Below are 23,849 nucleotides of genomic sequence, written 5' to 3' on the forward strand. Positions count from 1 at the left end.
AGAAAATTTCAGTTAACAAATGTAGAATAAATTTTAGGAATCCAGAGAACACCTTAATTAGCTTACATAGCTATTTCTATCAAAAGGCATATATAGCTAGCTAGTTGGCCAAAAACGTTATGAAGTGAAAATGTCAAATACACATCTATTGAACCAGCTAGGTATACAGGGATCACATGCATGACAGCCATTATGTATGCTAGCACTACTGTACTACTCATGTGTTGATATTCAAGAGATATGTCTATAGCTGACCCTGTTGAACACTTGTATAGAAGTAACTGAGGATGGCACTAGTCCATCTCACATGGTTTACCAACATTTCATTTATTTGCATAAATCAATTTTCCTTTCTATACATATACACAAAGTCGTATATAACAATGTCCCACACTCTTCAATCCCTACCACAAGAAGGGAGTACAGGGTAAATACACACACATTCATGTAATACAATCATATAGCTGCAGGTAAGTAATAAAAATTACACTCCAAGTTGGATAAAAAAATGAATAAAAATATTTTACCAGTCAAGCTAGCCAATAGAAGTCTATACAGTCAGTGTTTACGTGGTGTGTGTTGGTTAAAATGTAATGGAGTACTATCACCAGTAGATGGTGCTGGTTCATCATCTCCACTCTCGCTGTATTCCATGTCATCATCAGTGTTGTGTCTCTTACACGGCCAATGACAACATCGTATAATCAGTGTTCTAAGTCTCGGTTGAAATAAGAAAAAGATGACAAAGTTAAAGAATCCCTGACCACTGTCACCAATTGCCTATACGATTAGAAAACATACAATTAAAACATGCTCTCAATAGACATAGCGTGTTAAGCAGCCAAGAAAGACACCAGTGTAGCAAAAGATTTTCACATTCACAGAATAAAGAACATGCATTAGTGATTCATTAAAAAGACAGTGCTTTCCACATCTATAGGACAATACACTGATGGGACCGAGTTAAATTGGTGCGTGGATAGTATAGCATAAACATTTTGTAAAATGGAGTAACAGCTACAAAGTCATACTAATGCAAAAATCAAACATGCAAACAAGAGATATTCTAAAATTGTGTAACCACTTTGCTATTCCTGTAGGAAAGAAAACAAGAGTCAGATACTGTATTGTAACTAAGAAGTGATTCTGTACCAAACCAACCAAGTTGTGCAGTGTCCCCCTTTCCTCCCAAAAAGCCAGGGTGAAAAGCTTTGAAATTGTCTACCACCTTTGATTCCACTTTTCACTCAGAGGAGGGACTCACACACTACAGCTTAGTTGGTTTTGGTATAGACGAATGATAAATAAGGTGCTAAAGATCTACACAATATTATTTAAAATTCATTTACCGTTAACATTTTCAGCCACAAATATTTCTCCTCTACATCATCAACATGATTGTACATAAATAACATGTTATCAATGACATCCCATATACGTAGGAATATAAACAACAATGGAATGAGTAACAACTTGCGTTCTGCTTTTGCTATCATTGACAAGTTGTTAGACAACATGGTAGGGTAGTGTGGACCATCCTTCAACTGCAAAAACATTATATGTACGTAAACATGTAATCAATATGGTGGAACCTCACTTAGTGACCACCTCTATAATAAAACTACCTCTTAAATAGGGCTGAGCAATAGTATCGATAGTGTGATATATCGCGATAATAAATCACTATCGTTATCGCGATAGTAGGGATATCACTATCGTGTTAGTTATGATAAGCTCAGATCTGCATTAAAATGGTATTAACAACCCTTCTATACTGTTTTACAGTTGGTATTACCAGCTTTCTTACAAAGGAGTGGCCTATAAAACTTTACCAAAAGTCCATATTCATCGTCCACCCACACAGTTAATTAAAAAATGTCCTGTGCATGCACTATATGACTACAAATCATAGCTATACAACTAAGACTTTAAGAGCAAAGTGTTTCATAAACTATCGGGATAGTATTCACTATCACGATATTTAATGAGTAACTATTGTGATAGCAAAATTTTTACTATCGCTCAGCACTACTCTTAAATAAAATCATGCTCAAGGACGTGTCTAAACTAGTCAGGACTGGCACTATAGTAACGTTAACCATGTCAACATAGGTGTTCTTCATGACCCCATTACTAAGACTACCTAATTATAGTGACCATAAATATTTTGAGGGGGGAATTTTCACTGATTTCACGGTTTTGGGGGTTACCAGTGAAAATTTTATCCTAGAGCTCCATAGAGTCTAATACATTTTGGGATGTTTGCAAATCTGCAAAAAATTCATTTTTAGCAACATTGTTCAACCTCGAAAAATTTAGGCTATATGGTAAGTCCCAAACATATTTCATGACTTCACTGATAAGACCACCTCAATACAGTGGCCATGTAAAGTAGGTCCCAAACATAGCTAAGGTGTACTTCATGACCTCATTAATAAGACCACCTCATTATAGTGGCCATGTCAAGTAGGTCCCAAACATAGCTAAGGTGTACTTCATGACCTCATTAATTGTGGTAGATAGTTCTAAGTACAACCCAAGGGTTTCGAAGTGATTCAGTAATGGACGATCGATCTGCACGCGAAGGAGACAGATTACTTCAACTGCATATGTTCACACTAAAACAAAGCCATGCACTAATTAGAATACAAGCACGTGATACAGTATAGCACAAAGTCTACATTACATAATAGTTATATTAATAGTATCACTGTTACTAGTTTATGACATTAATAAGACCACCTCATTATAGTGGCCAGGTCCCAAACATAGCTAAGGTGTACTTCATGACCTCATTACTAAGACCCATAAATGGTGGAGATGGGGGGAGGTTAGGAGGGTCATGGCCCCCCACACTTTATGGGACACTGTTTGCAAGAAAAGATCGAGATACTCTAATAGAACAGTCAGGATCTGGATACTCTAATAGAGCAGTCACAGTATTCAGAGAAGCAGTGTAGCAAGCTACTTAGCTACGTATGCGTAGTTGTAAATGATATAATCGGTGGAGAGCATCTATTGTCAGCAGGCAGTAACCTTTTTTTTGGGTCTTCACCTTACAGCTGACCTGGCCCCCTCACTCTTTGACCTGCTCCACTGCCCCTGATAAGACCACCTCATTAGATACCAAGCTACTGTAGTTTACCATATAACACAATTCTGTTAATGCTGTGTGAAGGCTCCTTTAGTGAAGTTCAGAACAGACCCATATCAATCTTTGTAAAAAATACATTTAACCATGGCATACAGCACAGGAAAATACGCATACAACAAAATATACACCACGTCCTCACCTCATATTTGACATGAACATGTATAACCAGATACAATGGTACTAGTGTTAGTATACCCAACCACATCCAAATGTCATAAGTCATTAATAGTACCAGGATATTAATCTCATCTTTTACTGAACACCATCCAGCCCCTTGTAATACATTATGAGGGTAGCCCAACCAATCCTCCATTAGTAACCAAACTGACACATACAGGGGGAGTGTGTAGCACACGACATATAGCATTCTCACTAGCCTCACTGATATACGCGATACTATCCTATAATACAAGTACACAGCCAGTCCCAGTGTCCACAATACTGATCCTATAGTACCATATACTGCAATGAATGCTTGTGCCTTACACAAATGACTGTATACATTGCTGGTATTGTGTTGATTGAACACTTTATGATAAGGTAGAGCCAACCCAACCAAGTTAGCAGTGGAGTACATGATATCCATCAGTGATATGTGTACTAGTAGCTCACGTGCTTTACTACGAATATCCTTCACCAACACGTAGGTTACAATAATAGCCAGTGATCCCAGTATCGATAATATGCATATAACCACGGACACCAACTGGATCCAGAAGTATTCACTGTCGTGGTCTTCGTACAACATGATGAGTGTATCAAGCAGAAAATGAAACAACTTTTGTTTACGCAGCAGCTTCCTTCTTCAGGGCGCTTATTATTAATTCTACTCTATCTTAAGCGCACCGTGCTTAAGCCGTACTTCAAATTGCCTTAACATTGAGATCACATTCCAGGCTGGAGGATAATGCACTTCACTACTTTTCACACGAAGAAAGCAAGATACTATTGCTGAATTGTTAGGGTCAAGTCACGTGAGCTATAGCAAAGTAGGCGCCACAATTAGGGCGGTATTTGTAGGCGCGGGCGCCAAGTAGTTGAGCAACCAATTTTTCTAAAATGGACAGTGACGAAGACGAAGAAGGATTGTGTGAATATGAGCGGAAAAGACTGCAAAACATTAAACGGAACAACGAGTTTTTGCGTAGTCTTGGTGAGTAGTGTGTGCAAAACCCGGCAAAACAACTACAACAACAACCTCGACAACAACAAAAAACATTCTCCCCGCCCTAGACAAAGAGAAAAGCTTAATCCCGAATATATAAGGTCTGACGGGTGTAGTAATGTGGAAAGCTTCTTGAACGTTCTAATAGAGTGTTTTCAAATAGTTATACACCGAGCTATGCACTTTATTAGAGCCGTAACTGTGGTCGTATGTGCCCAAGGACTCGTTTAATTTACGTTGTACATATTGTCATTTTATCAGGGTTTATTGTGAAGAGTAGAAGGAAGAAGAAGCCTAAGAGACAGAAGGTCACTAGAGAAGATAGTGATGATGATGATGATAAGGAATGGACACCAGGTTGTGACTCTAGGAGGACTAGAAGTTAGTGATGTCTCCCTACTATCTGTAGTGAAGTGAAGGGATATGATGTAATGATATGTTGTTCGCAGCTTGTAACATACACTCCACTGCTATCCCATCCTCAAAAATTTCATACATACTCTAATAAAACAGTCATCGCTTGCACTACAGAGAATAGTCGAATAACCACAGCAGTAGTTATAGAACTGTATGTGAGCAAAAAGGTGATTTTAAACAATAATCCAAAGGATCTTCAGAGTGTCCAATTGTTATTCAGAAAGACTATTTCTATAGATAGGGTTTCCAATGTAAAAATTCGACTTCTTCAATATAATTTGCTAACTGCTGTTACATGTTGGACTAACTCTCACTTGAATACAGCTGCAGTGGCAATAAATTCCGTTGCCTTCTTAGCATAGAAATCGATCGAAATATCTGCAAAATCCGACATTATGAGCTGTAACTCTCAGAAGATTTGATTCTTTATCGTAATACTGGAATTCAACCTTCCTCTGTAAGTAAACCATCATCCAGAAGTATTGGTAGTTTGATTGGTGAGGTAGGTTTCCTGTCGCTGCATCATTTGAGCACGATTTTGGGCTCCAAAAACGGATTTTTGTCTACAGACACCAAACGATTGATAGTCCAAACTTCCTCACACCACAGTAGTAATCATCCATCGACAAAGAAGTCACATACGAGGTTTGGTTAAGTTGTGACATCTCTAACCATCTGGGTGAGCATGATATAGGGTAAAATTAGCCAGAAATCACACCTTGACTACATAACTTGACTACATAACTTACCTACTCAACTGCTTAAAAATAGAAATCTTGACGTAAAACAACTGTATGATCCCTAAGGGGCGGATCCAGACTTAAAAAGGGGGTTCCACTTTGGAATTGCAACTTCAGCCTTAGTAGCTGTAAGTTGAAGACCAAAAAAAAAGTCCTCACCATAGATGCCCTCACCAACTATATTTTCTTATTTATAACTAGATGCAAAGCTTCCTACACTGCTCCTCAAAAGACTACTGTGACTGCTCTATTAGAGTATCTCGATTTGACTGCTCTATTAGAGTATCTCGAGTAAGAGAGGCTCTTTCAAAAGGGGGGTTCCATGGAACCCTTTGAACCCCCCCTCCTGGATCCGCCCCTGTAGAAGTGAGGTTATCTTTGTCAGGAACCGTAAAATAAATACAATTAAGCTCGTGTGATTTCTGCCACTACAACACTTGATGTCTTATGCAGTGCTATGACAACCATGCCTCAAAACAAATATTGCCTGTCCAGTAATAATAAGCAAATAAATGTAGGCAGTGTATCATTACTGACCACACCCAAGTCTAGTCACATGAGCCGGCCTGATTACCTAGGCCAAGTACGTTTGTAGCTGAATTGCAGTGACGAAAACTTTGGATAATACAGTTTTTTTACACCGAGTTATCTATTTTTAAATTGTTGAGTAGACAAGTTTTTTTTTTTTGTTTTTTTAAAATTAGTAATTGGTAATTTATATCAATAATTGGTAATTTATATCAATAATACAAGATAAGATTTTCACATTCAAACAGTGAGCAGAGAGGCAAACTCTGCCCAATCCTGTGATGAAGGAATTGTTGCCATCACAGAAGCAGCATTGCCACGCTGAACATCGATAGCAACCTTCTGAATTAAAAAGTTACCGGCAAGTTATGTAGTGAAGGTGTGATAACCGGCAAATTTTGCCCTCAGTATATCACGCTCACCCAGATGGTTAGAGATGTCATAACTTAACCAAACCTCGTATGTGACTTCTTTGTCGATGGATGATTACTACTGTGGTGTGAGGAAGTTTAGGCTATCAATTGTTTGGTGTCCGTAGACAAAAACCCGTTTTTGGAGCCCAAAATCTGCCCCGCCAAAATCGTGCTCAAATGATGCAGCGACAGGAAACCTAGTTACTTACCTCACCAATCAAGCTACCAATGCTTTTAGGTGAAAGTTTACTCACAGAGGAAGGTTGAACTCCAGTCTTGCGATAAAGGATCAAGGTTTGTGAGAGTTACAGCTTGTAATGTCGGATTTTACAGCTATTTCGATTGATTTCTACCCCCAGGAAGGCAATGGAATTTATTGCCTCTGCAGCTGTATTCAAGTGAGCGTTAGTCCAACATGTAACAGCAGTTAGCAAATTATTTTGAAGAAGTCAAATTTTTACATTGGAAACTCTACTATAGAGCTTATCCGTTTATGTCTTTTTACGTCATTTTAAGTTAGTAACGGTTACTAGACACCATGATTTTGAGGCAAAAATCAATGGGACCCATGCGAGAAAATGAAACTTTTTGCGATTTTGCACAATTAAAGAAAGACTTGGGGGAATCGCTACACCGAGTGAGTTACTTATTATAGTAGTAGCCAATTGAAGAGTGGGAATAAAGGGGACTGGGTTAATTCAGCGGTACAAGCCAGCGAGCAGCTGGAGTTTAATGGCCCTATTTCTTCCAGCTGCGAAGCGATATTACTAAGCAACGAATAACATAACAAATGCACCACGGCTTTCTTATTTTCAGTAGCGTTCTTCGGCTTGTAACTCGCTCTTGCTTCATGCATTCACGAAGATAACCTGTAATTATATGGAAAATATTTAGTGTGACGTCAAACAGATAAGCTCTATTAAATTCATGCACATTTTGCTTACATCGAAATCACAGTTGATGTTCTTAAATCATTTATAGCATTGCCTTGTTCATGCTATATGAAAAACACTCAAAAATAGGTGATCTCAAGATCAAATATAACACTCAGCTTCACCTCATGTTATTATTTATCTATTGCTCTTTATAATATTTTCATACAGCACTCTCGGCAGTACTATAACTAATATAACACAAGTTACTTGAGGGTAATAAACTGTTTACACTGTTTTAATAAGACAATGCACTCAGAAACTCCTACTTATATTATACCTATACCTCCCATCCTTTTCTAAACCCTGCCCAGCTGGTAGTATTTGCACATGTATCTGGCATACATGTAACATGCATCATCTTTGTCATTACATGGTTACTGCTATATCTAATAGTACCACAGTACTGTAGAGTCTGGTTGTTAAGAACACATATATATTAGGCTCATATTACCTGTCCTGTTTCTCATACTTACTCATGGGTACATGTGGCCGAACACAAAGCTCCAACATGATATACAAGAGAAGAAATATTTGAGAGGTTTGCTAATAGTGTATAGCGCAAAATTTCATGAAGTACAAAGCCAAACTATACTTACCTAGTGAAGCAGTTCTGTAGTATGCTCCACATGAAGGATTCAGTGTACAAAAACTGGACTCAAAATATTGGTACATGTAATGACTGCAATTCACATCACGCCAAGAGAGTGAATCCATAATAATCATGACAAGGTTTATTTAATAGACGCATGCACTTAACAACTAAATGTTAATCACAATATTTTTTTGCAAACTTTTATTAGGCGTATGCGCCTAACAACCAGACTCTACGATATGTAGAACAGTCAAACGCATACAACTTTGACTTACCAAACTATTCCTCACTATTATATAAAGTTTCATTTTGTATTTATAACTCAACAACCAAGTGTCAGTTTTCATTGTGGGATTCTACATGCACCATGCCAACATGCATGTTCTATGCATTAGGGCTGAGCAATACTACCGTTTTAGCAATATATCGTGATATTTTGGAAGTATTGATATCACGATATTTTGTTATTAACTATCGTGATACCATGCCTGTACATTATTGTCATTAAAAATCCATTTGTTATGCTGTGCTAGGCTCAAGAGTCCTTGTAAGCCATAACCTGGTTACCCCTGCAGAGAGGTGTGTGAACACCATAAAATTACTTCAGCATGTGTTATAATAACTGTTACTGAAAACAAGGATGGCTAGTTTGATGTTTTAAAGACTTCCTGCAGGAATACTGAGGAATACACTATGTGGCACCAGCTATGATTGACATATTTGTAAGTATCGTGAACTATTCAGTATCGTGAATAGTGGCTTTAGTATCGATCATGATACTAAAATGGCAGTATCGCTCAGCTCTACTATGCATGGTACAATATGTGTCACTGGAACATTTTCATTGCATGCATGGTACATGCACCTCACATAGATGGAACACTCATGTTACAGTAAACATGCATGGAGGTTGCATTGTAACGTGCACAATATTTTAGGGATCCAGCCTTGTAAAAGAATACACTGTTGTCACAATACTCTAATAGAATAGTCACTGCTACCATTAATATTTAAATGTGGGCACTAAACAGTACTAAGTGTTATTGTGTAGGTCACAGTGTTAAGAGTGCTGACAATGTTCCTGATTTGATTGATCCAAATGAGAAGGTGTCAATGGAAGAAATAAACAAGCGACTGGTAAGTGAATTCTTTCTGGCAATTTTTAATTTACAATATGTTTGACTGTTTGGATGCACTATCTGTTGGTCAACACCATGTTACCACCATGAATTTCCTGACAAAATCATACTAAACATTGCTCTAATTCTTTGCTGCTAGGTAAGCTGCCTAAGGAAAGTAGCTCTTCCACACTAATACTCTGCATCCACTATTTTGATTGGCTATATCTCTATTGTGCTTCACCCCACAGCAAATACCAAATAGACTCAGCAAGTGATCAATCATTATACAAAAGGTCACATGACTGCAACACAGATACGCAATAAAGAAAACACGAAGCAGCAGAAGTTGGGAATATGACTTGACATTGCCTATTGATTTGAAACTGTCATTTCACAGAAGACCAGTGTTTCCTTTATTATATGAAGTTATGTGTCCTTCATACTTGAAAATTAATTTTGTTTTCGAAAGTGATTGCTATAGATTAACTACATATGTCTCTGTTTTGTGTTAGTAACATTTGAGGTGTATTTTTTCTGTAGCAACTATAGCATTTTTTCACAAAAAAAATATTGGCCAGAAGCCAGCCTCACAATATATCCTGGTGACTCAGTAGTATTAGCTAGGTATAAACAAGTCTTTAGTATGACCTGAAATGCTTCCAATAAGTTGCCACATAATTTAATTTTTTCAGTTTATTTAGTGGAATTTTCTACTCTGACTGATGACTGACTGACTTACTAATACCTTCTGAGAAGTGTAAATTGATAATAGTCAAGATTAAGTCCATTGCCATTCAGTTCCATTTAGTCTTTTTTTGATGTGGTACTCACGGATTCACCAGTCATAATAATGTTAAGTATACAAACAAGTGTGAGGAAAACTTATTAAGTTCACTAAAGGAATCATAGCAAAAAATAAATAGTGAAATTACCTACATTTGCAGATATACTAGTGGACATTCAAACCCTAATTCAGTCGTGTGAGGATTAGGGATTGAATGTCCACTAATAGGTGTAGTTGACCTTCCTTGTTACACTACAATTTTTTTTTGCTATGATCCCTAATCATAGGTGGCTGCCTTACACAGGTAATTCTATACACTGGTTGTTATAGAGAAGTGGCCTGCCAACACATGTGACTGTTAGATAGCTCATTTTACCACACAGGACAAGAGATTTCAGTGTGCAATGGAAACAGTTGAGAAGCAACGTTCAACAAAAAGACGTAGGCTATCATCCAATAATAACAAGACTACCACACCAGTCGATGTTAAGGATCTTCCTCAAGTTTTTCATGATGAGCCAGCAACGGAGAACTTTTATGGCTTCACTGGCAAGGACCGATCAGTACCAGTACACAAGGTAACACTACCTGATGAAGTAGCTAAATATTTTGAGAGTGATGATGAAGATTTTAAAGGCTTCACTGTGGATAAAAGGTATTTATGTGCTATTGTGTGTGTGTGTGCATGCGTGCGTGCGTGCGTGCATGCGTGCGTGCGTGCGTGCGTGCGTGCGTGCATGCATGTGCTATAATGTACAATTGTGAGTGATAGTAGAGTAGTGCACATGTAAACTTAACTGTTGTTAATTTAGTATGATCAAGATGAAATATGGTAAACGTAGAAAATCAAAAAGATTAGCCAAGAAGGGAACTACTCATTATGAGGAACCAGTTATATCAGATGATGACGATTACATATGTGAGTGTAGTACACACACTAGTGATACTACCATTATCACTGTATATGTGGGATTATGGGCACATACACTTTCTTGCCAAGTAGTTCCAAATTTTAGGATAGCATAATTTCTTCTTTCCCAGTTTCAAATATGCATGTTTGTGTTGAGACATACTTCATGTAAAAAATGTTGTTTTTTTAAAAACAATATTGCATATCTTTCGTTCATCACTTGTTACAGTTTGTGATGATTGTGATACTTTATATCGTGATGAATGTCCGGTACATGGTCCTCTGTTACCACTGGATGAATCCCGAGGGTGGGACCAAGACTCCAAATCCTTTACCAGTCTACCAGTACCACTACAAGTTACACTGAAGATGTCTTCCATTAAGAATGCTGGCAAGGGAGTGTTTACCAAAGAGTTTATACCCAAAGGAACTAGGATTGGTCCCTATAAGGGAGAAGTGGTGAAGAAAGAAGATGTCACTTGTGACACTGATACAAGTTACTTCTGGGAGGTGAGTGTGTTACAATGTATGAAAAATAATGTATTCTGATGTTTTCAGATAAAAAAGAATAGTTGTGATCCATACTTCATTGATGGCAAGAATGAGGAGCATTCTAATTGGTTGAGATTTGTCAATTGTGCTAGAAATGAGGCTGAACAAAACTTGTTATCATTCCAATACCATGGTGATATCTACTATCGTGCCATTAAACACATCACACCCAACAGTGAATTGTTAGTGTGGTATGGTGAGGAGTATGCTAAGGAAATGGGATTATCTGTGGATTACTCACTTAATGATGGTAAGTTACAATGTGCTGTAACTTGGAATAAAATTATTCCACTTAGCTCCTTGCTACATTTGTGCTCATTGTCAAACTGAGTTTATGGATAAGAGAAACTTTGATATTCACTTGAAGCATAGTCCATCATGTCATGATGCTAATCCACAAGTGTTCAAGTGTGGAAAATGTGGAGAAGTGTTCACTACACTGATCAACCTTCAGCATCATATCAGGACACATGAACAAAATGATTCCTCAACTTTAAGTAAAGCGAAAGTGATGAAGCCAGTTAAAGGATGTAATGAAAGGAAACAATACCAATGTCAGTATTGTAGTAAAGCATTTACACAATCTGGTAATCTACAAACACATTTTAGAACTCATACAGGAGAGAAGCCTTACCAATGTCAGTATTGTAGTAAAGCATTTACACAATCTGGTAATCTACAAGCACATTTAAGAACTCATACAGGAGAGAAACCCTACCAATGTCAGTATTGTAGTAAAGCATTTACACATTCTAATACTCTACAAGCACATTTAAGAACTCATACAGGAGAGAAACCCTACCAATGTCAGTATTGTAGCAAAGCATTTACAAAATCTGGTAATCTACAAGCACATTTAAGAACTCATACAGGAGAGAAACCCTACCAATGTCAGTATTGTAGTAAAGCATTTACAAACTCTGGTCATCTACAAACACATTTAAGAACTCATACAGGAGAGAAACCCTACCAATGTCAGTATTGTAGTAAAGCATTTACACATTCTAATACTCTACAAGCACATTTAAGAACTCATACAGGAGAGAAACCCTACCAATGTCAGTATTGTAGCAAAGCATTTACACAATCTGGTCATCTACAAACACATTTAAGAACTCATACAGGAAAGAAACCCTACCAATGCCAATATTGTAGTAAAGCATTCTCAGACAGAAGTAATCTACAACATCATTTAAGAATTCACACTACAGACAATTAATTCACTGACATGTCAACCACATTGTGTTACAGTGTTACCTCAGTTGTGTACTACATGTGTATTACTGAGGAATATAATGGTACATGTAACAATAGTTGTACTGTGCTATACCAACAGTTGTATGATGTCATGTTATGCTGAGAAACATTAATATTATACTGGAATTAAGTACTAATATTGGTGATAATACAAGTGGTAATAGTCTCTGGAATAGACACTTGTAATTGATCATTAGTTGTAATGGCTGGGATAGCAAAAGCTGAAGCATGCAAGCATCATAGCATGATAGAAATGATATGCATATTGCTGTCAGAAAATAGAGCAGTCATACAACACGTATAGTCAGAAATCCTAGCTGGTGTGTATATTACATTCTACTAAATCATTTAACAAACATATGATTGTGTTGGATTAGTGAGGATGTTGAGGTACTATTACGCAAAAAAAACTTTTATAGGTATATGCAAAATAATGTCTAACCTATATAGATTGCAGAGGTGTCGGATTAGAGAAATTTTACTGTAAAAACTTCTTGAAGGTAGCATTATTTTACTGTATGAAGTGGTGGCATGCTTTGCTCCAAGTATAAGGAAAAAATTAAATATTATTAGGAATTTTAAGTTTAATTAGAGATTGTATAGAAAAGACAATAATAGGGAAACAAGGGAGGTTGCCTACATGTGTAGCTGCAGATTATACTAGGGGTAATTTAATCATAAGTAGCTCCAGTGACTGATTTCCGATCAGGAGCATACTAACTAGACTTTGATGAAGACAAAAGAAAAAAAAAAGCAACTGCCTGCTGAGAATAGCTGCACCACCACTAACTATATATATATGTGACCCGGTCTGACAAAAATCAATCTTATAGCCTGAAAATACATTGCGTATCTTCTTTCCTGAAAAAGCTATAACAACTCTAAACTTTTATTATAGTCAAAATTTGACGGGCTATAAGACTGATTTTGTCAGGCTGGGTCACATATTAACATCACTGATATAATTAAAATCCTTACATAACTTGCTACACTGCTCTACTGTGACTGATTTATTAGAGTGATTAACTGCTCGAGCTCATTGTTTATTATTATTATCAAAAGACTGGGTTGTACAAAAGGACACACCTGTAAACATACTCCCCACAAACAAATACATACATGAAATTAAAACGACACATTACAAAAGCAGAGATATCAAACACATGGTATTACAAGAGCAAAAACAACATGATACAAAAACAAAACAAAGTCAAAAAAGAAAATGACAAAGGGCTAAACAGAATAAGGGTGACTTCTTAATCTTTAGAATGGTATAAGGTATGCTCTATTAGAGTATCTTGATCTGAACATCATGTGCCTTATAAACTGCTTGAATACACTTGGCTGGTTTCTGGAAACCTCAGAATTAACCCCTTGAGCCACCCCTGTTAATCCCTAGTTTTAGTCTATACCCTTATTAAGAATTGTATCTGCAGGTGTAGGCGACCTCAACTGAATTTAAAATTCTGTTTGTTTCCTTATTTTACAAATATATGATCATGACTGGTAAACTCATGTATACTGCATCAAAAGAAGGGATCCATTGCACTGCTGTGAATCAACACCTTGTGCTGTCAGTAAAAAGAAACAGTACACAAATTAAATAAGGACCAAGGCAAGTCCATGATGTGTGCATTGTATGTACTTCAGTATGCCAATAGGCAGTGAAGTGGGATTGAAAAAAAATCAAGCTTTTATATAGTAAGTTAAAAAAAAAAACAATGGAAGCATTTAGGGTTGTACTGAAGGCACTTTTGGGCTACTGTCAATGTGTCAAGATGGTATTGTGGAACTGGTTTTTGGGATATTTTTGGCCAGAGAAACCCAAACCTCCATGATCCCTAATATACAGCACTACCAGACTGTATGATGTTAAAATAATTTGAAACATATGCATCCAATTATCACTACATAAGTGTGCTTATACTGTTAGTAAAGACTCACCAAATGAGTATATAATGTATGTATTGTACATGTTCAACTACACAAGACATGATATACACACTAAGTACTGTACAATAGTGTCATTGGCTATTATACAATATAAAAATCAAATCAAATAAATTCTATATAACGTACATAACAAGTGCACAATGGTCATTGCAGTAGTATAACAGTATTGTTGGGATAAGATTGTATGTGTGTGTGTAGTGGTCAATTGTCTTTCTTGTATTTCTTCATTCTGGCCATCTAAGGATGAAATACATGTGAAATACTAAATATAAATACTCGTATTTATCTCACCACCAATGACGGAGGAGGTAGTCCTGAGGGGAGGTCCCCTTCATAATTAGCGATGCCAGGGTTGGCTCCATATGCCATCAACACTGCAACAATGTCTTTCATCTTCCTCCCTGAGGCTATGTGTAGTGGAGTATTACCTGTAAAAAACCCATAGAAGTGTGCTAATATCATCAAGTCTTTTGTGCTAAAAAAAAATTCTTTTCTGTGAATTGCAACTATTTCCAAACTTATTGCCAAAGTAGTACGTAAATTAGAATTTCATATGTGATTGCCATATTAGAATCATGGACTGAAAAGTGATTGCCTTATTAGAGTACCTTAAATCTGGTTCTGTGGATTTATACATGCAGTGTTTCAGGGGTGCATTCTCACACTGCAAGTAAAATTTGTATGTTTTCAGTCTTAGAATTCATTTACATAATATTTTTCACTTTTTATTTCCACATTATAGATGCATAACTATGTTACACACCTACCTGCAAATGTCGTAGCATTAGCATCAACTCCAGCCTCCATCAAATAGTTCACTAACATGAAATTTTCTAACTCTACAGCATAGTGTAGAGCCGTACGTCCACTGGTAGCATCCTAGTAATAGAAATGACCATTAATGATCATTACTAACAAGTGACATTAATATTTAGGCACAAATGAGCAGACTTTACACCCCACAAACAAATGCAAAACACCATATCCAACTGTTAACAGTTTAGCCATATAATACTGCTACTTACCAGAGCATTTTTGTTTGCTCCCATTTGGAACAGAAACCTCAATACATCGATACATGCCTCTTTGGTTGCTATGTGTACAGGTGTGAGACCTGTAAGGGAAAGTCCCATGTACACATTCAAATGCTAACAATATACTTACCATCAAAGTTTCTGAGGTTAAAGTCCGGCAATGGGTTGGTTGCCATAGCGAGGGCTTGAAGGCACTTCAGATCTCTCCTCTGTGCGGCCAAGTGTACTGAGCTACTACCATGCCGATCAGGGAAGTTGACATTAGCACCAGACTGTACCAGTAAGGAGACCATATGTGGTTGATGAGTGATCACTGCCAAGTGGAGTGGTGTCTGTGAATGAGATAATTTATTTTCATTTCTTTTCCTCAAATTTATTGCAATAACACACAATGTGTGAGGCTTCTGTCTATCACACTCAAGTTTCAACATGCTAAAAGGTTTGGGAGTTTCCAATAAAATTCATAGGCTACAAGAATACCATGAAATTACCTATTATCATAGACAAGCCCCATTCTCTGAAAATACAAACATCTTGAATTGTAGTTCTTTTCATAGAATTAACACAGTACCTCACACTGAATAGTTGTGTACACGTGTATGTAACACCAGGAGTTTATAAGCACTGAAGGTGTATACCTCCTGGTAACACCAAAACATTTGAAATAGAATTATTATAGTGAAACCTCGGCCTCTATAAAGAGGATGTCTTATTTGTCATGATAGCTACGTTTGGTACTGGCCACTATACCCAAGAGTACATGTATAGGTAAGACATGCATTGCTAGGAGTCTTCAGTGGATAAACAACCTGAAGGAATGATGTAATAATCACCGAGGTGGAGCGGAGCTGAGGTAAGGTAATAATCACCTACTTGGAGCTGAGGTGATTATTACATCATTCCTGAGGGGTGTTTATCCACTGAAGAATCCTAGCAATGTGCATGTCTTAGTAATTTAGACAATGGCCTGTGGTGACTGGAATTTTGTTTATGAACCCACAAGGTATGCAATTTGTTTGTAGAAGTTTATGGCTAGGTGTTTTACTAGGTTCCACCTGTTTCTAGAATAAAAACCCTGCATATTTTGCAAATATCAAAGCATTCTTGACATGCCATTGTCTAAAACAACATAGTTTCACTCTGTAGCCAGTTGATCATAGTGACTACGTCTACAGCAGCCCAGCTTCTTGCAGGAGCCACCCTTATTTTTGAGATTGTGTGACAGTGTTTGTAGCCATACGTGGAGCCACACCCATTTATCAGTAATTTGTTTTGCAGCAGTGTGAGGGTATGGATGGAGTCATGTCCATTACCATGTGAATGCTTACATGTGACCATGCCCACTGTACTAATTGATCATTAAGTGCATGTACGCATCATAACTGTCATGAGATGAGTCTTGATTACGCAAATTACTAAGGGCCTTCGATATTTACTGCAAAAGCTGAACCATTTGCTTGCCCTCTTACCAGGAAAGTTTCACATATTAAAAGTTTTTCCTTATATGGTAGTTCATCTCACACTCACACACTCACTCACTCACACAGACAGACAGACAGACACAGAAGTATGTAATATCACATCACACTTCTTACTTGTCTTAAATTATTGGCAATATCCAGGCTCATATACACACTTGTGATCAACTTCACTAAATACTGTACTAACTTGAAATTCTCCTGAATCACAGCAAGATGTAGTGGTCTGTGGGATGGGGGTCAAATGAGGGAGAATTAAGCATGCACAAATAACGCACACTACAAGACAATAATATTCTCTACACACAAACACACATGCATACACACTATACCACTCACGTATCGCCATCTTCATCTTGTAGTGTCCCCAAATGAGCCTCACTCACTCTCAGCAACACATCGTGAGGACCAGACCTATCACCTAGTAGAATAGCCATACAGGATAAACACCACAACTACTGTATTGTACATCAATAACAGACACATTAGCTTATAAGAGAACACATTTGCTGATACTTTCCCCTATTCTTTGTGTGCAAAGTGATAGTGCATATCAGCTATCTTTGTGGGTTTCCCCTGGCTGGGCAGGATTAAACAGGCCCACTACTCAGCATGTTATATTACACAATATACCATAACTGAGTAGGGAGATACCCCTGCTGGCAAACTGCATGACACTGTTGATTGCAAGATGATAAGTGTAAACAGTTTTTAGCATGTCAGCAAATAGTACTCATTCTTGTCAATAGCCCACACCATACGAGCTTGACTTTTTGTTTCTTTAATTCTGTTGGAGTTCACCAACAAGATCATCTATGAAACATCATCGCTAGTACAGCAGGCTAACTTTCTTATTATGCAATCAAATAAACAGTAATTACAGGAGAGGATATCAGGTGACAAAAAGTGTTAGTATAATATTAGTGATATCCCATATATCTATTACCTGTACCATAACAAAACCATTATAATTCTGTTCCTTTGTATCAAGTAGTTTGAAACACATGCACGTATGAAGGTGGTTGTTAGAGACATCGTCACATCTCATCAATCTCTATAATCACCAAATTTTTGGGCAGGATATATGCATTACTAGATTCTAATTACTAATAATTTCACCTTATATGGTGATCAATATAATCATTGGACCACAATTATCAAGTATATTGTCTTCTTTTCAAAAAAGATTACCTACAGTTGTTTGTTTACTGGGCAGGACCATTCCCAGCCCCAGTGATAATATGGTGACTTTATCCCTGGCTAATTGTTATAATCAGTAAGAGTATGTTAGTGTGATTCTGTTTTGGGAGAATAAGATTATCTATTGACAACAATCAGACAGCCCGCTCATAAGTAAAGTTGTGTCATAGGCTTCCAAATTAGGACAAAACATGTATAATTATGTAGCTATACTTGGTTAAATATTACTGACACATCTCAGTGTGGAGGTGTTAAACCGATTTTCAAATAAAAGTGACAACTTTGAAGCCAGTGTGTCCTTATCCCTGGATAGTATCCCTACACATGTAACATGCTTCACACAGCACCATCAGCAAATCAATACACTTGTACAGATACACTGTCAGCAATTTAAAAGCAGCAACGTTGCAATATGCAATGACCATTGGAGCATATTCATATAGTAGTGACAGTACAGTACATGGCAAATGAGAATTGCTGTCAAATCATTGTAGAGTATGCACATCTGGCAGCTTATGGATTACACAGGTGTCTGTGTAGTGTTGCGCAATAACCACTTTGTACTTGTCACATGTACACAGGTGTAATAAACAGCTAACTTGTGGTTAGTTTAATTTGTCTTCATGGTTGAAGCACTGACAAAGGAAAGTCTTGACAAAAAAAAAAAGTTTCTTGGAATTCCCCCTATGGGCCATGTATATGCAAAATCCAAGTTCACATGTGCTATTGACCTTTCTATAACCAGTGAAAATTGGCAAATCAACTAACATGTGTACACACGTACAAACAGATAAATATACATATAGACATGCACACACAAACACAGTCACAGACATACCTTTGCTTCCTTCATCTGTTGGAGTTGCCACAGGACTATCTGGAACTTCGTTACTACGGTAACTAGTTGTGTCTCTCATTTTATTACTGCTTTCTTTATCCTCTGCCTTGTGTTGTTGACCGTGATCATGTGATTGGTTGCTATTGACAACAGGTGTCGATAATCTGGGTTGTGATAAACTACTTGTTGTTGCCATGGAAACACTAGCAGTGGTTACAACAGTCGCTTCCTGTTGGCTCATTGGTCCACTAGTAGTTGCCGTGGTGGCGATTGCAGGAAATACAGGTAAAGTCCCAGCGACTGGAGCAGTTGTGGTAATAAGAGGGATTTTCCCTCCACCCATTTGTTGCAGAAAGTTTTGATTGGCCAGTTGTGCCTGAAACATGTTCAACATTTGACTCTGTAGAGCTAATCCCTGCAACAGATTAGGGGGGAGTGGCTGCTGGCCTTGCATCTGCCGTGCAGCAAGCTGCAATTGTTGCTGTTCTTCAATGACTCTCATTTGGATCATGTACTTGTACAATGGCGGTAGCTGTTCCCAGCTTTGTTTATCAAGTTGTATAATCTGTTCCGAGTTCTTTGCTGCAGGATTTGATTGTTGCTCAACCTCACCAGCTCTTAGAGGCTGTGGTTGGTTCAACTGTTTGGTTACTATAGCAGCAGCAACAGCAGTGGCTGCAGGTGAAGGGCCTGATCGAGCTAAAAGTTGCGGTAACGTTGTTGATGTTGTAGACGGACCTTCTTGACTATCTAGTACTTCAATGATTTCTTGTTTGGGACTGTTCGATGCTGCCACGATCACTGATGTCCTAATAGGTCCCTTGTCTAAAGTGTAGAACAACAGCAAACATAACAACTCTACTCACATCCAACACAACAACAGCAGCCATAAAAGTGTTTCTTGTACCAGCTGCTGTTATCATAAGCTACCATTAACGTTATGTTGTAACCTTATACAAGAAACTACCAAGCTTGATGTAGCACTTCCTGGTCTTTATATTTAGAACTTCGTGTTTCTGACTTTACAAAAACTACTCAAATCAGTATGCGATCATGACGAACACAGCAAATATCACTCAATGCAGTAGATGTAAGAAATTACACTACCAAAGGATTGCAGACTGCATTAATGGGCATAGCGATGCTCAAAATAAACGTAGCCACAACCATTGTAAATACACACACACGCACGCACGCACACATGCATGTACACACTAACAGATGCTAAACACTACAGTATCCATCCACACTTCCTACAAATATGGCCACATCAAAAAACTGCTGACCCCACAAAACAGTGACACCAAAATTATGGTTGGCAGTGATAATACACTTGTTTTTATCCCAAGGCAGCTCTGATGTCATTCTCATTAACTGCACACATGGCATACCCATATTAGGAAATGATAACCTTACTAACAAACATTCAGCAAAAATGAAGCAACTACAGTGGTTGCCTTAGTAACAGAAACACCCCTTTTCTAATCCAATCCCAATGCATGGCTTCAAAGCTTTAATAAGGCTGCTAAGCAGCCACAGATGTTGCAGACTAAGTGTGTATTAACTGAAATGAAGCTCTGCTGCTGCAAACAATGGCACGGGAAAACAATGGACTATTGTGCTAAATGTTTTGAACAACTTCTGTGTTGTCTCTAGTGAATTTATAAGTGGATACACTTAAGACAAGGTAGACAGGCTCATAAACAACAGTTTGTAAAATCATCAATGGATACCTGGATAGCTCAGTTGGCAAGAGCACTAGAATCTTATCTCAGGCTCGTGGGTTTGAGTACCACGTTGAGTGTTGCTTTAGTAAATCAGCAGTCAGACAACTATGGAAACAGCCAACATCCTATTTATAAGTGTCTGGCTAGCTCAGTCAGTAGAGCATGAGACTCTTAATCTCAGGATCGTCAAGCCCCACGTTGGGTGATCTTTTTTGTTTCTTCCTTTCATAAAACTGTGCATTATATTTTGGGACTTCCATAAAGTGTGGAATAATTAAGAAAAAAAAAAGAGAAACTGCTTATCCTGTTTCAGTATTGCACAATAGTACATGGGGTTTATTGTTAACAAACGCCTGAGGTGTTACATTACCACTGGAATGTTTGTAAATGATGTAACTGAGACTTGTGGCTGCACAATGATCACCACGGAAACAAACTTTCCTCAAAACTCTACTTCTCTATACAATATTTGTGACGTCACAGTGAAACTGAAAAAAGAAATTAAAAACTTGTGCAACTAACCAATGGTACAAAGATTATCAAAACAAAAACACCCTTTTAAATTTTATCTGCTATCTGAAGACCAAACAAACAAAAGAAGGGAAAGTCCCTCAACCAAAATATGCCACATCTCCAATTCCACGTAAATAAAAGTCAAGTTCTTAGAATCCATCACATAGCTGCACTTTCCATTTAGAATTTCAATACAAACACTGCACATTATTCATGGCTGTACACACACTCATGCATGCACTTGAAAAGGTGACTACAGTCGACTTGGTTGGTTGACCAGGGAAACAAAGGTTAGTGCTTGTAGCCAATGAGATCAGTGGCCTTCAGTTTTAACTAGTCCGCCCGCTACTGGGGCAGACAGCGTGAAATTTCATTGGTTATTAGATATTTTTGCATTAGGATGTATGTGGAAAACCAACTGGAAATCGACTGTACACTGTTATTGCTACTTAGGCTCCAATGAGCTACAAGTTCTGATATCACCAGATCTCCAAGACACAGACTCAAATAAAACAGTGGCTAGCCTTACCAAAAATGGTTGTGTGTCCCCCAAAGGTGAAAATGGTACTATGCAAGTGCTCACTACATGTAGGGAAGTTTCTTATTGGAGGGATCATCAATAACTGCTTGTGTGAATTATAATTTTAACAAAAAAAATTACCCAACACTTTCGTGACAATAGAGGGAATATTTGAAATCACCATTAAAACCATATAGCTAGACCAGCCCACACACACACACACATGTTTGCACATATACACAAGTATACATAAATATACACGTATTGATGTGTGCGTGTGTGTGACACGCATTCCAATGCACATACATATCACTACATACATACATACACACACATACTAGTAGACACACACCATATATGCATGCACACACGCGTGTGCCTGGATACAATGAAATTGTTTGCATGGGACTAATTATGCATACAACTCAGCAAACACTAAATAAACACATGGCACGTACCAGTCATGGTTGTCTCAAGTAGCTGTTCTTTGCGTGCCATCTTATGTAGTGAGGGACTACTGTGACCTCGTTTTGATTTTCCTCTAGTGACATGATCAGATTCCACGTCATCGTACATGTTACTAGGTGAAGTCGTGAGTTTCGGTACAGTGGAGAATTGTGGGAATATTCTGGCATGGAAGGCTTGCCGAGCCTCAGTGGCCTTTTGTCCAAGTTCAGTATGGTTAGCAGTTGTGTGTGACACGCGCGCCCGACCCCCTTTATCTGAAGAGTCTTTGTGAGCTGGCCTGGTTATATTAGTGATACTACTAGTGCCGGCATTCCTGTAATCCAAGTTCATATTCTCTGGTGTAGTTAGGTGAAATTGTAGCCCACGAGTGCGTTGTTTCTTTCCAGACCTTGCCGTATCGGAATGTAGCGCCTTTCCTCGCCTGGGCGTCGGATGAGGCCGATGAGACTCTAAATTCTGTCCTGTGTCTTCAGATCCATCCATACGTTCAGCAGGAGGCTCACTAAGTACTTCAATATTCGATGCGATATTTTCGCCATCTTCAATTACTTCCATTTCAACTTCGCGTGGGGAGCGCTCCATTTTTTGACGCGTCTCTTAAACAAAATCAAAGCGGGGATAATTCCCCCTAGGTGAGGCTTGTTCCCGAGGCGCGCCTTAGTCCAAGCCGCTCACAGTGGCCTTTCCCTTATCGACTATAGCGAAACCCTGGGGAATTAGCAGGGAAATTCCCTATCACGTGTACACGATTACCCGTACAATTTATTTACGACTATCCGAATGTTTTGTGTCAAATCTGACGATGGTCGACACTTAACGCACGTGTTTTACTAAAATTGACCTTCATTAAATGGCCACACAACCTTTCTATTCATTGTTTGAATTATAATAAAAACACATTTATAAGGTATAACAATACAGAACATTAAAACTTCTATTTGGAATAGATGCTTAAAGCTTAATTGCTCCAAGTTCTTTCAATCGAGGAACCAATTTTCCTTTATCATGTAAAGACAGAGTTTCATCACATCCTCCAACACTCTCTCCTCCAATGAATACTCTTGGGACCTGTAACATAACCACACTGTATAGTCATTGTATACTATATCTGTTATATATATATGTATTGCAATCGTAGTGCCCTTATTAGTGAGGGACAAGTGTCCTGATTATCAAAGTGCTAGGGTCTCCTAAATACTATATATGGACAACTACTATTTTCATAGAAACGAAACAGCCTGGTCTTCCATTTGTGTGTTAACCATACTGAAGCCACCACACAAAAGTACATCAAATGTACGAAGCAGAACTAGTAACATTCCAAATCAGAAGCCCTACTCAAATTAAAGTCCTAGTGTTTCATTTAGAATCCGGCTTGTGTGTCAAAAGAAAATAAAAGCTCAGGTGCCAAATGAACATAAAAGTTCATAATATACAAAGTATCTCCCTTTAAACCTCCAAGCCTCACTAAACACAGCTACTTAATTAAAGGCACTTGTCCCACAAAGCACCCCACTACCTAAATTTAAGACACAATACATATAAGCACC

General features: G+C 37.9%; 3 protein-coding genes across 4 annotated transcripts; 1 reads left to right on the plus strand and 2 right to left on the minus strand.

Moving 5' to 3' along the window:
* Positions 1 to 442: 442 nt before the first annotated feature.
* On the minus strand, positions 443 to 4,152 carry LOC136253134 (G-protein coupled receptor 157-like). The gene is made up of 3 exons (XM_066045760.1): positions 3,294 to 4,152; positions 1,350 to 1,544; positions 443 to 780 (listed from the first exon to the last, which is right to left on the minus strand). Exons 1-3 carry the CDS (start codon positions 3,900 to 3,902, stop codon positions 559 to 561), a joined length of 1,026 nt encoding a protein of 341 aa, XP_065901832.1. The 5' UTR covers positions 3,903 to 4,152; the 3' UTR covers positions 443 to 558.
* LOC136253127 (histone-lysine N-methyltransferase PRDM9-like) lies at positions 3,938 to 12,693 on the plus strand. The gene is made up of 8 exons (XM_066045747.1): positions 3,938 to 4,307; positions 4,581 to 4,700; positions 8,996 to 9,081; positions 10,233 to 10,504; positions 10,662 to 10,768; positions 10,989 to 11,269; positions 11,318 to 11,561; positions 11,608 to 12,693. Exons 1-8 carry the CDS (start codon positions 4,214 to 4,216, stop codon positions 12,528 to 12,530), a joined length of 2,127 nt encoding a protein of 708 aa, XP_065901819.1. The 5' UTR covers positions 3,938 to 4,213; the 3' UTR covers positions 12,531 to 12,693.
* A 1,796-nt stretch (positions 12,694 to 14,489) lies between these two features.
* LOC136253144 (NF-kappa-B inhibitor epsilon-like) lies at positions 14,490 to 23,051 on the minus strand. Of its 2 annotated transcripts, none has more exons than XM_066045770.1 (9): positions 22,290 to 23,051; positions 19,072 to 19,896; positions 17,373 to 17,454; positions 17,151 to 17,259; positions 15,686 to 15,887; positions 15,547 to 15,635; positions 15,289 to 15,400; positions 14,813 to 14,949; positions 14,490 to 14,758 (listed from the first exon to the last, which is right to left on the minus strand). In XM_066045770.1, exons 1-9 carry the CDS (start codon positions 22,879 to 22,881, stop codon positions 14,723 to 14,725), a joined length of 2,184 nt encoding a protein of 727 aa, XP_065901842.1. In that variant the 5' UTR covers positions 22,882 to 23,051; the 3' UTR covers positions 14,490 to 14,722. The 2 variants fall into 2 exon arrangements, with proteins under 2 accessions (XP_065901842.1, XP_065901847.1); XM_066045775.1 differs by lacking the exon at positions 22,290 to 23,051 and adding an exon at positions 20,291 to 20,377.
* Between the last annotated feature and the right edge of the window lie 798 nt (positions 23,052 to 23,849).

The sequence above is a fragment of the Dysidea avara genome, chromosome 1, assembly GCF_963678975.1.
Source record: "Dysidea avara chromosome 1, odDysAvar1.4, whole genome shotgun sequence".
Classification (NCBI taxonomy): domain Eukaryota; kingdom Metazoa; phylum Porifera; class Demospongiae; order Dictyoceratida; family Dysideidae; genus Dysidea; species Dysidea avara.